At 34.3% G+C, this 16428-nt stretch overlaps 1 protein-coding gene across 1 annotated transcript in view; it reads left to right on the forward strand.

Moving 5' to 3' along the window:
* The window catches only part of PLS1 (plastin 1), a 42933-nt gene that overhangs the window by 13677 nt on the left and 12828 nt on the right, over positions 1-16428 (forward strand). The window contains exons 6-11 of the mRNA XM_047099562.1: positions 587-752; positions 834-976; positions 3221-3316; positions 4893-5088; positions 9934-10012; positions 12593-12707. Coding sequence (XP_046955518.1) covers positions 587-752; positions 834-976; positions 3221-3316; positions 4893-5088; positions 9934-10012; positions 12593-12707 — 795 coding nt within the window. The remainder of the gene's footprint in view (positions 1-586; positions 753-833; positions 977-3220; positions 3317-4892; positions 5089-9933; positions 10013-12592; positions 12708-16428) is intronic.

A 16428-nucleotide genomic window follows, 5' to 3' on the forward strand; every position in this document is an offset into this window, starting at 1 on the left:
CCTGAGGCCTAAATGTTTTACAGATTTATTTTTAGAGATAACATTCTAGGGGATAATAGTCTAGATTTTTAGGAGGCTTGAAAGCGTATTCCAAAATAGAATGGGAAAAGACAGATCTCTGAAAAGGAGCAAAGTGTTAATTTGGATATTAAATCTGTCATATTGAATCAGTAACTTTAGAGCTCTGGGAATAGATCTGCTGGGATACTACCAGTTTTCCATGAAACTTTATCCCAAAGAAGCCTCATTCAATTTGTAAAGGACTGCAAAGTTGCGATAATCTAGTTTTTTTACCTCATGATGATGGGTTTATGTAGTATTGTGATGTATGAAAGAAGAGAAATAAGATAGGATGAAAATGACATATAATATCTATGAGTGCAAGGGAGAGAGATTGAGTAGTAAAGAGACGGTTAAAACCATAGGTTTTTTTTTTTTCTTGACTAGGGTATTTTGCTTTTGTAAATACTACGTATGTTTTAAAATCTGAATTTTCACAATCTGTTGTTTCTAATTTACTTTCAAAACTAGTTGATAAGACTTGAAAAGTACTTTCTCACATGTATTTTTCCTTGTGGCAATTCAGGAAAATTTAAACCTGGCCTTGAATTCTGCCTCAGCCATTGGTTGCACAGTGGTCAACATTGGTGCACAGGATCTCAAAGAAGGAAAACCTCACCTGGTCTTGGGACTTCTCTGGCAGATCATCAAAGTTGGTCTTTTTGCCGATATTGAGATTTCCAGGAATGAAGGTAGAACCATAAAAAATATTTACTTTTCATTGACATCTACTTACTATGGGAAGAATTTATATTTCATTGTTTTCCTCTCAGCTCTAATTGCATTACTAAATGAGGGTGAGGATCTAGAAGAGCTGATGAAGCTTTCTCCAGAGGAATTATTGCTGCGATGGGTGAACTACCATCTGACCAATGCAGGATGGCGTACCATCAACAACTTCAGCAGCGACATTAAGGTTTATATTTTAATGCTCAACGTTGTGACATAAATAAGGACATAGAATGTAAAAACGCAAAAGGTGTTCAGACATAAACTTGAAGTGTAATTCATAATGACACAGTGTAGAAAACGAAACTTTGTGTTTTTCTGTCTGAAGTGGAGCTCCCAATTATAATTGCAAAATCTTTTCTTTAAAAAAACATGAGTTTCAACTGATGGTTACCAGAAAGAAAGAGGATGGGGGAATGGGTGATGAGCACCAGGTGTTGTATGGAGGTTTAGGGTTGTTGTGTTGTTGTATACCTGAAAGTAGTATTAACTGTATGTTAACTAACTAGAATTTCAATAAAGTCTTAAAAAATAAAAAGGACAAAATACTCTTTTTGCAATAAAAAAAATTGGTTTATTGATATTTAAGAAGAAATACAACTAGCTGTGAGAAGGCACTGTGCCAGCAGATAAAGTACTTTCCCATTTCATATGCCACAGAAAGACTAAATTATAATGAAGATGTCAGTCTGTTAATTTGAACTAAAAATTCATCTGTTCATTGGACGAGAGGCCCTCGTGGACCTCTCCAGTCCAACACTCTTACTCCCACTTTGCCAATAACCAGCTAACAGGAGACCAAATATCTGAGGGCACAGGGAATTGGTAGACAAACGGAATTCTTCAGGTATGTTTCTCAACCAAAGTAGCCTGCAATGCTTCCCTCCCTACTGGGAGAGCTTGTTGAGGAAACTGTAACATTCTGTATGCCTAACAGCTCTCCCATGGTCACTTCCCTGGCATGCATTGCCAAACTCGGTCCCTGTGACTCCTTCTTCTCTATATTTCCCACCCTCCAACCCCAGACTAATCAGCATTAGCATTTATTTGCATTTTCTGTAGATATATTAACACCTTCAATCAGATTGTGTTTTTGTCATAATGGGCTTAGATGACAGTCTCTTTCTTTGAAATGACATTATATTTCTCTTTCATCTATTACATGCTCATTTAAAATTTAATCACTTGATTATAAAAGAGCTGATATTCTGTGAAAAAAAATAAAATAAAATTTTATTTTGGGGGTGCTCTCTTATTTTAAAATTCAGTTCATCAGATATTTATTAAACCCCTCCCGTGGGGTATTCTGCAAGGCACAGGGGATACAAAGATTTAACTCTTGAGAAGCTTACCAGTTACACAGGCAGGTACACACTAGTAGATGGATGTTTCAGTTATCTATTGCTATATAATAAGCCACTCAAAATGTTATAGCTTAATTTTTATATTTATCGGTATACCCAGAAAACTTATTTTGGGATTTTGTTTTTACCTATAGGGAGTTTTTTCCCCTGTTTCTCCTCAATGCCTTAATTAATAAATGAGTATGTCGACACTCTTAAGAAGCATTATTTGGAAATAGGGAATCTTGAAATAAACCCCAATGATGTCTAATATGATGCTCATAAAATTGTATTATGTACTGTGTATCTTCCTTTCAAAAGGTTAGGATGATACAGAAGCCCAAAGGTCTACTGCAGAAATAAATGAATTCACTTTACCCTTAAAAAAGAAAACTTAACAGCTTAAAATAATATTGTTTCTCATGATTCTGTGGGTTCATGCAGCTTGGTTGAGTGGTTCTACTTCAGATGGTTTTGGTTGGGATCACTAACTCATTGCAATTCAGCTGTCAGTTGGACTGGTCTGGAGGGTGCACGAGGCCACCACTCACATGTGTAGTGCTTCACTGTGTCTCCATGAGGCCTTTCCACATGGCTAGACTGGGCTTCCTCACAGTCTGATAGTCTCAGATGGTTGGGACTTCCTACATGGAGGCTAACTTCAAGAGGGAGGAAGCAGAAGCTATTAAGGCTTGAGCTTGGAAACCCCAGAATATCACTTTCACTGCATTCTGTTGTTCAGAACAAGTTACAAGGCAGTTCTGAGTTTATTGGCTTGGAGGGTTAATGGCTGGAGGGTTCCAGAAGATAATGCTTGACCCTAATCTTAACCAATGCTGATGGTTCAGAGCGTAAACAAATGAAAAAGTGAGGAAGGATATTCCAAGTATAGGGAACAGTGTTGCTAGAAGCTTTGAGGTGCAAAACAGCATAGTGTATTCAGGAGCCTATATAAGTTTATAAGTAAAGTTACAAAGTTATTCCATTCTTCAAGATGAGGACAGTTTCTTCAGTTTGAGTACTGTTTTCCTAAATCAAATGATGCTTTTATTCATTTTAAAAGTTCTATTTCATTTCTTCCCTTGAAGGATTCAAGAGCCTATTTTCATCTGCTTAATCAGATTGCACCTAAAGGTGACCGGGATGATGGACCTGCCATTACCATTGATCTTTCAGGATTTAATGTAAGTACAGTTTTTGATTAAAAATTTTATTTCGATAAAATATACATAACAACATTTACCATTTTAACCATTTTAAATGTACATTTCACTGGCATTAAGTACATTTGCATTGTGTACCGCCATCACCACTGTCCATCCCTGAAACTTTGATCATTCTATAGTGAAATCTGTACGCATTAAACAATAACTATTCCCTTCTCCCCCAAGTCCCTGGTAACCACTGTTCTACTTTCTATCTCTATGAATGGAGAGATAGCATGGAGATGCGGGGCTCGAACTTGCGGACCGCGAGATAGTGACCTGAGCTGAAGTCGGACACTTAACCGACTGAGCCCCCCAGGCGCCCCTCAATATGTATTTCTAAAAGATAAAAAAAAAAACCTTTAAAGTTATAACCATAATACCTTATCATACCTAAAACATTAACAATAATCTGTAATATTATCAAAATATTTAGTCAACACTGACATTTCCAATTGCCTCATAAATGTCAGATTTTCTTTTCATAGTTTATTTGGATCAAGATCTAAATAAGATCCACATATTGTAATTTGTTCATGTCTACATTAGGAACTTTTTATTGTTGTTTAATAGCATTGAATCTATCACTTTCTCTGATTTTGTTTACATTTTTACTTTTTTGTAACTGGTGCACAGAATGAGGTAAAATTCTTGGTCATAATATATGCTCATCATGAACCCATTCATGTCCCTTTTTTTATTTATCTTTATTTGTAGTTGTTTGTTTTAAAATTATAACAAGTCCGTCCGTATGAACCCTCAATCCAAGAAAGCTAAGACCTTGATATTACTTACATTTAGCTCTATACTTCCCTATTCCATCTTTCTGCCTCACCTTAATATGATAATCACCATCTTGAATCTTATGTTCATTGTTCTTTTGCTTTTTTTATATAGTTTTCTTTCAAACAAATATATTCCTTACAAAATTACCTTTTTCATTCATTTTACTTTTTAACTTCACATGAAATTTATTATCTTGTATTTAAATTACTAATACTTATTTTGAATTATATTCTAATATTGCTAAGAGTCACTCATATTGTTGTATATCACTGTGTACATATAACACAGTTTATTCATCTGCTTTCCTGTTGACAAGTATTTGGTTTGTTTCCAGGATTTTGCACTTGTGAAAAGTGCTGTCCTTCTGATTTTAATATGATTTTATTTGTATCCCAGCTTGGTTTTCATTGAGAAAAGAATTTATTGAAAATATTATTCAGGGTAGAATGGTTGAGACAACTAAGCCTCTTAGCCAAAAGGCACTCCAGTATATGGCCTTGACCAAATTATCAATAATTTGACCAGTAGGAGCTGTTTGATATGATGTTTGAGAATTTTGTTGAGTATTGCAGCAATGAGGGAGAAGTATTCCTTTGATCCCAGCAAGAAAACTCAAGAGAAATTGATTTAGAATTTCTGCACATTCTGACCTTATTTTGACCCATCATTTAATATATTTCCAGAAACGTGATTGCTTATAAATATGTATATCAGTAAACAATTATGGCAATCAAAAGTTTGACCATTTTTGTCTTATTTTGTTATTTAGGAGAAAAATGACCTGAAGCGTGCTGGATTCATGCTTCAAGAAGCAGATAAACTGGGCTGCAGACAGTTTGTTACTCCTGCAGATGTGGTTTCAGGCAATCCTAAACTTAATTTAGCTTTTGTAGCTAATCTGTTTAACACATACCCATGCCTCCATAAGCCCGATAATAATGACATCGATATGAATTTATTGGAAGGTATGTTCTTTTTGCCTTAAATTGCTTCACTGTATGTATCTTCTTGTGGTGTTGACCTGCTTCAGTGTCAGAGGTAGGGAATGATGGTGGGAGATGAAGTTTACTGTGTGTAGGCATGTGCATCCATTAAAACGTTCAAATAGGGAAAGTGGTTATTGGTTTTGGTTCAGAGAGAATGCTGGGGTAAATCTTACTTGTCTGTCATTTCTGCATAAGAGTTTAGTGAAAACTATCATACATTTAAAATAGTCTCTTATATGACCACATAACTCCACCACCAATATGGACAATGAATTATCTATTGGAAAAAATAATCACTTTGTAGCTTTTTTTCTCCTTTGAAAGCTACAGTTTGACTCCAGTATTGTTCTCTTTTTAATGTTTTTAATGTACATGAAAAAATTTTAAATATTCATTACTTGTCTTGTCGTGTGTGGGCTACTGTTATCTGTCTCATAATTTATAATACTTTCCTATTTTGCTTCATGAAATGCAGATTTGACCCCTCCTAATGTAGGTACTGTATTTAGTACTTTTCTATACTCTAAATGTATTCATTCTGAAATTCTTTTTATTAGTACTATTTATTCTTTCTATCTGAGTTGATATTTATTTTTTGCATTGTTCATGCTGTGTTTTTTCTCTCTTAATATGCCTAAAGAATGATGACAAGAAACACAAATGAAACTTACTTAGAATATCAGAGCAAGGTTTGATTATGTAAACTCTCCACCGAATTTGCCTTCTATAATGCTGGGGTATTATAGTTGTAAATACATTTAAAATCAGTTTTGACAATTGGATTTCATGATGTAAAGCCTTTATCCCTCTCCCGTGAATAAACAAACTTACCTTTCAACACAAGTAATCTTTGAAAGGATCTATTTAGGTTCTATAACATTTTTTTTTTTGGTATTATTTAGCTATGGTACATTTCTTGAATGTCATTGAAGCTTACAATATATGAATCATAACAACAAAAACATTCTCACCATCTAGTTCTTTGTCCCCATCTTTGTTTCCTAGCCTCTCTTCTCTTCTTCTCTCATTCTCACACTCTCACAGATACACCCAAACCCACAGTAGTATCAGAACTAAAGGTAAAAACAATGGCAGCATTCAGAGCTAGGGACTGATCCTAAAATATTCTCACTAGTTGCACTAGTTGGAGAAGGCAGTCTTCAAGTAGGGATTCTTGGCGGGGAGAATTCGATGTTGCAGTGCTCATTCTCTCACGTCGCCCACTGTACTCCCTTCCCTCCCTGGGGAGATAGACTGAGAAATCAGTTTCATGTTCTTCTCTTTGACTGCCACAACCAGAGGTCCATTTCCTTGATGCTTTATAATTACATGTTTTTGATTAATGAAAAAAGTTTCAGATTTAATAAATATATTCTTTGAGGAATATGATTAATTCAGTTCACTCTTCCTGAGGTCCATAAAATAAAGACTATATTCTTTACATAGATTTGTACTTGAGAGGGAGCATAGATAAAAGTGTAGATCTTTCAGCAGAGACATTTAGGGTGAGGGATTAGAACTTAAAAAAAATTAAATAAAAAGGGAGACTGCTAAGTTTTTATCAGTCTGGAAAATTTCAAAATCCCTCTGTATCTTACAATAGAAGGCATTGTTTAGAGTGGCATATTAAATATGATCTGCTTTTTATAGTCACTGAATTCTTGCTAGATATCTTTTCCAACTTGCTCGCTCTCCTATTTGTCATGTTTGAATTCTTTTGCTAGTGTTCAGCATGCTTTTGGAATTTTTCAGTGTGAATAGGATTGCTAAATATTTCCATTAGTATTTACTCTATTTATATAAGAAGATACTATGGGAAATATTTATCAATCATCTTTATTTATAACATATGTATATCCTGATACATTTGCCAAAAATGTATGTAACTTCGACTGTCATTGGAATTTTTCCTCTATAAATTTGTTTTTATAGATCCTTATGAAATTTGAAGCTTGACCTTACCACATCCCATATTCACATATTAGTATGTCCTCACTGGCAAAGAACTTTGTATGGAATTGAGAAAATTAAAAGCCCAACTAAATATAAAAACTTCACATTAAATTGAGCCAAATTCTGAATCTCAGAATCCATTGGTGGTGATAGAAAATATATAGGCCACTGAATTACACTTTGTTCAAACTGTGGGTCCACCATTTAGTATCCGAGTGACTTCTGTCAGCCTTGGTTTTTTCATCTGTAAAAACAGATTAATAATACTAATTTTGAAGAATTACAGAGCAGGTTAAAATGACCTTTCATGAATGAAAGGGTTGAGCATACAATATGTGCTCAGTAATAGTCAGGTTGGGAAGAGGAAAACACTTAACATATCACTTAGCACATTTAGTGAGTGTTAAATATATGTTAGTTCCTTTTCTTTCCTCTTAGTAGTCTGCTTGTAATATATTATGTTTTTCTGAAACTTTTTCAATTGCAGATAAGTTTGACCCTGAAAATGAAATGTCTTATAGTTCTTTCTATCTTTTATATCAGCAATTAAGATTTTACTTCTAAGATTGCTTTAGTTGTCTGCAATACAGACAACCCTTACAATCTGGAATACATATGTTTTTGTAATGCTTTACCATGGCTCTTGCACAAATGCATAGTGCTTCTGGCTTTGAGCATTTATTTACCAAGACAACTGGAAATGGTATTAGATAAATAAATGCTCACATGTATAATCTATTTTACTTTCCAGGCATAAGAAATTAAAATAATAACTATAATTAGTAGAGAACAGTGGCAAGAAATACAAACCCCTGAAGCTTATAACAGTTTCAGAACTCAGTCAAAATATGAGTATCTTTTTAATATTATTTGCTGTATTATCAGGTTCAGCAGAGTTTGGATATTGTTTCAATTAAAAATTAGACTATTGTTACACTATCAATGTTTGTAATTTTAAAACAGAACTTGGATTTTCCTAGAAGGAAATAATGCAAAAATCCTCTAATTACTAGAAAGAAATCTATTATAGATTGTAATAAAGAAACAACTAAAAGGTAAATCCAAGTCACATGTATCAAACTGTTGATGATGGTATGTTTATATTTATGTCGCTTTAGGGAAAGTCAGATACTTAATTTGCAGTTGTTTAATAACTCCTATAAGCAGGCAAGCATGGTGTCTGGGAATATTTAGTTTCACTTGGTTAACTTTTTAAAAAATTTTTCACATAGGTTATTTATCATAAAGTGATAGTGGCAGATACAACAGACTGGCCAGTTACCTTTTATGCAGGCCAGAGAAAACAAAATTTAAGAAATTATATGGCTATATCATTTAATAGAGCAAGAATTAAAGTAGATTCTGGGAAAGCTGTTAGGTATTAATGTAGAAAATCAAATAAAAATACAGTGGACAGATTATTTCCTGAACAGCTGTCACAAAAAAAAAACAAAAAAAACAAAAAAACAACCCTGAATCCTTTAGAATTTATGAGGTTTGGTTGCTCTTCTAGGTATGCAGGTTTATACTATCTGTGGCACTTAGTCTGAAGATGACTGCAGGGATGGCTCTACTGGAATGGGCCCTGAAGCTGAGACAGTTATAGATGTAGAATGCCAAATCATCCTGGGAATCCCACATGAGTCAAAGTCTGGAGAGTGACCTGAACTTGCCTATGGTTTAGAGGTGATGAGAGGTGTAAATGTTCTAGCTTTTCAGGAGTGATGAGATGTAGGTTAGACCATAGCATTGTCCCCTACCTTTGCTGAAAACAAATAATATTGCAGATAGTCACTTAGGACTGTTTGTAATCTAGGGGATGACTAGAGTGTAGACATGGCAGGGAGAGTCCATCTTGCTGTCTGCCCACTTTGTGGTACACTATAGCTCATGTTTTCCTTATAGATGGTATGAGCACTGCTATGAAGGGGATGATCAGAGAGGTTAGGTAATCACAGGTTAAATAACAGTGCCTGCTGGAGTTTCTTACTGAGGTGATCTTTGAGACCTAGGGACTTAACTGTGATGTCTTTCTCTTAGCACCCTGTGTGTGGGGCTGTGTCCCTCATGTAATTTCAGTAGTGACAATCTAAAATAGTAAGCCTGTAAAATAGTTATATCCCTTCATTGCTTATTTTTTTAATTTAATTTTTTATTTGAGAGAGAGCGAGCGAGCATGTGCCAGTGGGGGAGAGGGGCAGAGAGAGAGAGAGAGAGGGAGAGAGAATCTAAGCAGTCTCCACACTCAGCACAGGGTGTGATCCCATGACCTGAGCCGAAATCAAGTGTTGGATGCTCAACTGACTGAGCCACCCAGGATCCCGCTTCACTGCTTATTTTTATATTATCTGTAATTGCCTCTCCCCTTTATTGCTGTTTGTTGTGATGAAAATGTAGGTTTGTGTGTCCAGAAACTTCTCTGTGTAAAACCAAAACCTATACAAATTTGGAAACACTGCATTGGGAAAGGCATAGCTTTTGTTGCCTTGACTGCTATGTTGCCTTGACTGCTAAAAGATTTTGTTTCATTAATTTTTAGCCAATTCTTTTTGCATATAAAAACTACAGATATGACCATGTAAGTTTCTCTGTTACTTTCTGGACAGAGAAACCCGTAACTCAGTAGTTCACAGACATCAAGTTAGGACTCTAGATAGAGAAATTTAGAGCAAATGGAAGTCTTCTAGACAGAGGGCAAAAAGGGACTTTGGCAATAAGAGGTTCCCCCTCCCCTAACTCCCAAGAAATTGTAGTATCACAGAAACCACAGCAAAATATGTATTGCTAGTTTGAACCTGCTGGGATGGTTTAAAACATATTCTTTGATGCCTTTTGTCCTGAATCATCAGTATGAAATTGTGTCTACTCTAGGAGAGAGCAAGGAAGAGAGGACATTTCGGAACTGGATGAATTCCTTGGGGGTCAACCCATATATTAATCATTTGTACAGGTAAATATTTTATTGTGTTTAGCTTAATGGCCAGAGTCCAACTTTTCTAGTTTCAAACCACAGGTATGTTTACATTAGAACATTTTGTAAAGATCACGAGAATTTTAACCAACATTTAGAAATTCAGAATGCTAGGGATTGGCAATACGATGGATATTTAAGGAAAGTATTATTTTAAAAAGACCAGAATATGACAATATTAGTTATAATTTTTGATGACATAAGCAACCAACTTTACCTTTGGTAAAGATAATCCATCTTACTCTTTCATAATTACTGATGAGAAAAATAATAAATTGTTTCAGGGACGCCTATGTGTCTCAGTCGGTTAAGCATCCCACTCTTGATTTTAGCTCAGGTCATGATCTCACGGTTTGTGAGTTCCAGCCCCATATCGGGCTCCATGCTGACAGTGTGGGGTCTGTCTGGGATTCCCTCTCTCCCTCTCTCTTCTCTTGGCTTGTACTCTCTCTGTCTCAAAATAAATAAATAAACTTTAAAAGGAGAAAAATAATAAATTATTTCAACTGTAACAGAATAGTGATGTTTTACAAATTGTTCTTATCATTATATCAGTATTTTTAACTATAATTCACTTTCTATTTTTGCCAAAATCTACTTCAATTATTCTGTAATTTGTTGTGTATATTTTTATTTAATTTATAGAAATAACTTTTTGTGAGTAATTGTAATTTATCTTGTCTTTTCTTGTTCAAAAATGACAACACATTATCAACATTGGTAGGACTAAGAAAATATTTTACTGAATCATTTCCCACACTCTCTGGTAGTGCTAACAATGTGTCTTTCTAGGTTTGGATAAGAGGAAACCTTTCTTCTTTCTTTATTATAGGATCTACCAGCCTGCCTTTAAAAACGCAAAAGAGGGTTGCCTGGGTGGCTCAGTTGGTTGAGCATCTGACTCTTGATTTTGGTTCAGGTCATGTGATCTCACAGTTTGTAGGATCGAGCCCCACATTGGGCTCCCTGCTGACAGCACAGAACCTGCTTGGGATTCTCTCTCCCATTCTCTCTGCTGCTCCCCTACTTGTTCTCTCTCTCTCTCTCAATAAATAAATAAACTTTAAAAAGTTGGTTCAGGAAAGCATCTTGAATTCTCTGGAAATCATTTCAAACTGTCTGGGCTTCAGTTTCCCTATTTGCAAAATACGAATAATGATACCATACTAAATAGAAATATGAATTAATTTAAAGTAAAAAAGAAAAATTCATGAAATAGAGGAGAGTCCAGAACCAATACAAATACTTTAGTAATTTATTTATTTTTAAAAAGCTTTTTTTTAAAAAAATGTTTGTTTATTTTGAGAGAGAGTGTGAGCAGGGGAGGGGCAGAGAGAGAGAGGGAGAGAGAGAATCCCAAGCAGGCTGTGCATTGTCAGTGTAGAGACCAATGTGAGGCTCAAACTCATGAACTGTGAGATCATGACCTGAGCCAAAAGCAAGAGTTGGTGCTTAACTGACTGAGCCAACCAGGTGCCCCTTTAGAAATTTTTTTTATACAAAATTTTCCGTGCGCTTTTATAAATAGCCCAGTCAGCTCTTAATTACCTTCATAATAGACTTTATTCTTCCATCATTCAGCACAGAGCCCAGTCCCCTTCATTGCCATAGGTGTGTGCTCAGAGTTGCAAAGTAAACTGTCATATGAATCTTAGCAAAACAACTCCGTGAACAAGCTGTTGAGGGAGAAAAGCCATGCAATACATCATAGAGCTAGCAATTTAAAAAAATCAATTGCTGTTGCTTTACATCCTTAGCATACAGAATTGAAAACAGACTCAACGGATATACTTTGAGCACTTCAGAAGAATGTGTTTTTCTGAATCCAAAATACTACTATTCTTACTTTAAGAACGCCTACTTGCTCATAAATTCTTTCCTCTTAACCTTCATTATTTAACGTGAACAGCTGCCTACTTTGTAGCTATTGCGATTTTTATGAATTTTTAAAAAGTTTTAAAAATCATATGTAAGTAATACATGCACTTATTCTCACTGTACAAGTTTCAGGAAGTATGTATGTAGAATAAAATAAAACATTATGATACTTTCTTTATATCTCCTCTATTCCTTTTTTCCTGCCCAGAGGTAATTGCTATTAACAGTCCATAGCACATATAGATACTTAAATACTCTCGATTTTGAAAATAAATTTTATACATAGTAAACTGCATGTAGTGTTCTGCCACTTGCTTTTTTGAATATAATATGTCTTGTAAAACATTTCATGTCCGTACATAGAGATATACCTTATTTTTCATGGTGGTCCAGGAGTCAATAGTATGGATAGTTTATTCAACAGCCCGCTATTGCCAGGCATTTAAGTTGCTTCCAAACGTATGAATACTGTTGCAATGAATGTCTTTGTACATGTGTCTTTGTAAACATTTAGAAAAAATTTTGGACAGATTCCTAGATTAGAAGTTCTGGGTTATATGATACATCCTGTCATTTTTTTTAAGCATTAAATTACCCTGTTGTATTTTTGAAGACCTAAGCCTGTCTCCATTGTGCTTAATAAAATTCCTCCTCCTTCATCATCTTTTCCTCTTGTTTTAGTGACCTTGCAGATGCTTTAGTGATCTTTCAGCTCTATGAAATGATCCGTGTGCCAGTCGACTGGAGCCATGTCAACAAACCTCCTTATCCTGCTCTTGGAGGGAACATGAAGAAGGTGAATGAGATAATCACCAAATATGTGTTATTATTGTTCTAATATAAACCAGAGGATTTGGAGTTTCATAAAGCTTGGTAATTTGTGGTCTGTCTCCATGACTCTGATTCAACCCAAAATGTGTTAAGCTTACTAGGCCTTTTATAAGTGTGCTTTAATAAATGTTTGGAAACATGAAGACAGTTCTCTCAGCCAGACACTTTTACTGTTTTTATCTTTAACAGGTTGTAGTACGTAATGTTCTTTGAGGTACATCATAAGTGCATTCCTGTTTTATAAACATCAGAACTTGCTAAATCTTTACTGGTTATTTTGTTAATATCTTTCAACAGATATTTATTGATTACCTACTACCTGTACAGTGCAGTGTAGGGTACAAAATAATACAAGGCATGGTCCTCAAGAAGCCTAAAAAATTAGATATGTGTGTAAACAACTACAATATAGTGCAGAATACATAGAAGTAAATATGAGTTCTAAGGAAGAAAAGGCCACAGGCCACGCTTATTATGAGAAGCTTCATGCAGGAGGTGTAATCTGAGATGCGAGTTTGAGAAATGGATAGAATTTTGTGAGAAGGGGACTGGAGAGGGGCTGAGGATGAGGAAAAGGAATAGTGATGGGAAAATATAAAATGCATTTCTGGGAATTGGGGAGAATAGGTTAGCTATAACAGAGGATTCCGATAGGTAAGAAGTATGAACGCTAAAAATTTTGATTGGAGCCAGATGTTGAGAACCTTGAGCTTGTGCTTTACACTAGAAACAATGGGAAGCGATTAAACATTTTTGGGCAGGACAGTGACTTGATTACAGTCGGTGGGAGACTATCAGTGGCAGATGAATGATAAAGAGAAGTGGTTGTCTTCCAGTATTCTTCCTCAAATAGGGGATGTGTGGTGTCCTTCATGTTCATGTCTGTCCTCTTGAATTGCTGCTTTAATATTCAACTTTAGTTTTGTTTTTGCTTTTCCTTTTTACCGTCTGTATCAGGATTATTTGCTTTCTAAAGTAAAATTATGTAGGACTTTAAAATTTTTGTATTTTAACTTTATCCTTTAAAGTATGAATAATTTGAATACATAATACAAATTATGAACTCACATTGCTATAATTTATCAGTATGGCTATTTTGAAACTGATCTGCATCCTCATAGAGATTTAAAAACTATCTCTAGTTGAATAAATGGAAATACAACCATACTCCTGTATAGAAACATTAAATCTTATGAAGATATTACATTTTTGCAAATTAATTTATAGGTGGAAAATAATTCCAGTTAGAATTCCATTGAGTCTCCTTTTGTGTATATATGGGCATATATACGTGTGTTGCAGGTTGGGATTGATAAAGTTATTCTAAAATTCCGATGGAAGAAGAAACAGGCCCAAAACATCAAGAACATTTTCTGAGAATATTGAGGCAGGAGGTGTTAGAAAAAATATATAATTTTATTATAAAGCTAAAATAATTGAAATAGTTTAATACATATATAAGAATGAAATGGAATAGAGTAGTCTAGAAACCTAAAATATAAGAACTTAATATATGACAAGATTCTTGCTAAATTTGATAATAGGGAAAGGAAAGATCACCCCAAAAATGATGCCAGAACAACTGGTTAACTACTTTGTTAGGGGAAAAAGTGGTCTTCACCATTAACCAAACAGAATGAATTCCAAATGGATTAAGGTAAACAATTAAAGGATTAAATGTAATAAAAAAATGATTACTCTTGGAATGATTTAAAAAACTACAAAAAATTGATATAATAGATTACATATAAATTTAAAACATCTCTGTGCAAAAATAAACATCATAATGAAAAACAATAAACTTGGTAAATTATTTGCAACAACTATGGTAAGTAGTTAATATTCTTAACATGTAAGTAGTCCATACAAATTAATTACTGAAACCCAATTGCTATTACTAAAATTGTAATAGCAAAATGTGAACTTGAACAATGTGAACAGTTCACAGAAAAAGAATGATGGATAATACACTTATGAAAACTTTGTACCTGCAATAAAGAAATGCAATTTCAGGGGCACCTGGGTAGCTCAGTCTAAACATCCGATTTCAGCTCAGGTCATGGTCCTGTAGGTTCGTGGGTTTGAGCCCGGAGTTGGGCTCTGTGCTGACAGCTTAGAGCCTGGAGCCTGCTTCAGATTCTGTGTCTCCTTCTCTCTCTGCCCCTCCCCCGCTCATGCTGTCTCTCTCAAAAATAAACATTTTTTAAAAATGCAATTCAAATAAACAATTGGATTACATTGCATCCAATATTAGAGAAAGTATTACATTTATATAACTTTTCTAGAATCAGTTTGGTAATACTGATCGCTATCTCCAAAAAAGTCCTTTGACTTAATGGTTTCACTTCTTATTATCTTTTCTAATGAAATAATCAGACAAGAAGTTGTATACCAAATTGCTTATCTTAGCAATGTTTATAGAGAAAAAAAAACCTAGAAAACCCATATGATGAAGTAAAATATACCATTAAAAAGTAGTAGTATTTTTAGTGTTTTAATAATAGTGACATGGAAATGAACAGGATACAAAATTGCATATATACATAGGAATCAAATTTGTTTAAAATACACACACACATTCAAAAAGGACTTCTATTCTTCAAATCTCTAGAATGAGTATGTATGTATAGACTTTATAATTAAATTATTTGTTAAAGGGACTATATCATAATAGTGAAGTAAATGGGTAGCGTAATTATAAGAGATTTATATTTATATTTTTCAGTATTTCTAGGGTTTGGACCACCTACAGTTAACATGTTATGTGATTTGCCTGTAATTCTTTTGTGAGTAGAATTCAGAAAATTTTGTTAACTAATTTTATGTAATGTTTCAAAATCAAAATGTCAGATGCAAATTTTTTTTTTAAATTGAGGTATAGTTGACACACAATGTTACAGTAGTTTTAGGTGTACAACATAATGATTGGACAACTATACTATGCTCACCACAAGTATAATTGCCATCTATCACCATACAGTGCTATTACAGTCCCATTAATTATATTCCCTATACTGTATCTTTCATCCCGGTGACCAGTTCATTCCATAACAGGAAGCCTGTATTACCTACTCTCTTTAACCCTTTTTATCCATCCCCCTCCTTCCCTGTACAACCACCAGTTCTCTGTATTTATTTTTTTTTTGCATTTATTTTGTTTGTTTTTGCTCACTTGTTTTTTAGAGTCTAAATATATGTGAAATCATATTTGTCTTCTCTGGCTGACTTATTTCATTTAGCATAATACCCTCTAGGTCTGTCCATATTGTCGCAGAAGGCAAGATCTCATTCTTTTTTATGGCTAATATTCCATTGTATGTAGGTACCACATCTTCTTTGTACCATCTACTGATGGGCACTTCCATATCTTGGCTTTTGTAAATAATAACTGTAATAAACATAAGAGTGCATAGATCTTTTTGAATTGGTGTTTTCATTGTCTTTGTGTAAATACCAGTAATGGAATTATTGGATTGTATGGTGTTTATATTTTTAATATTTTGAAGACCCTCCATACTTATTTTCCACAGTGGCTGCACCAATTTACATTCCCACCGACTGTGTACAAACATTCCTTTTTTTCCACATCCTAACCAACACTTGTTATTTCCTGTCTTTTTCTTTTCTTTTTTTTTTTTTTGGAATAGTTTGGGAAAAATAGGTATTACTCTTCTTTAAATATTTGG

The sequence above is a fragment of the Lynx rufus genome, unplaced genomic scaffold (assembly GCF_022079265.1).
Source record: "Lynx rufus isolate CCGP_SWC_20201006 ecotype Redwood Valley unplaced genomic scaffold, mLynRuf1.p SCAF_5, whole genome shotgun sequence".
In the NCBI taxonomy this organism is placed as follows: domain Eukaryota; kingdom Metazoa; phylum Chordata; class Mammalia; order Carnivora; family Felidae; genus Lynx; species Lynx rufus.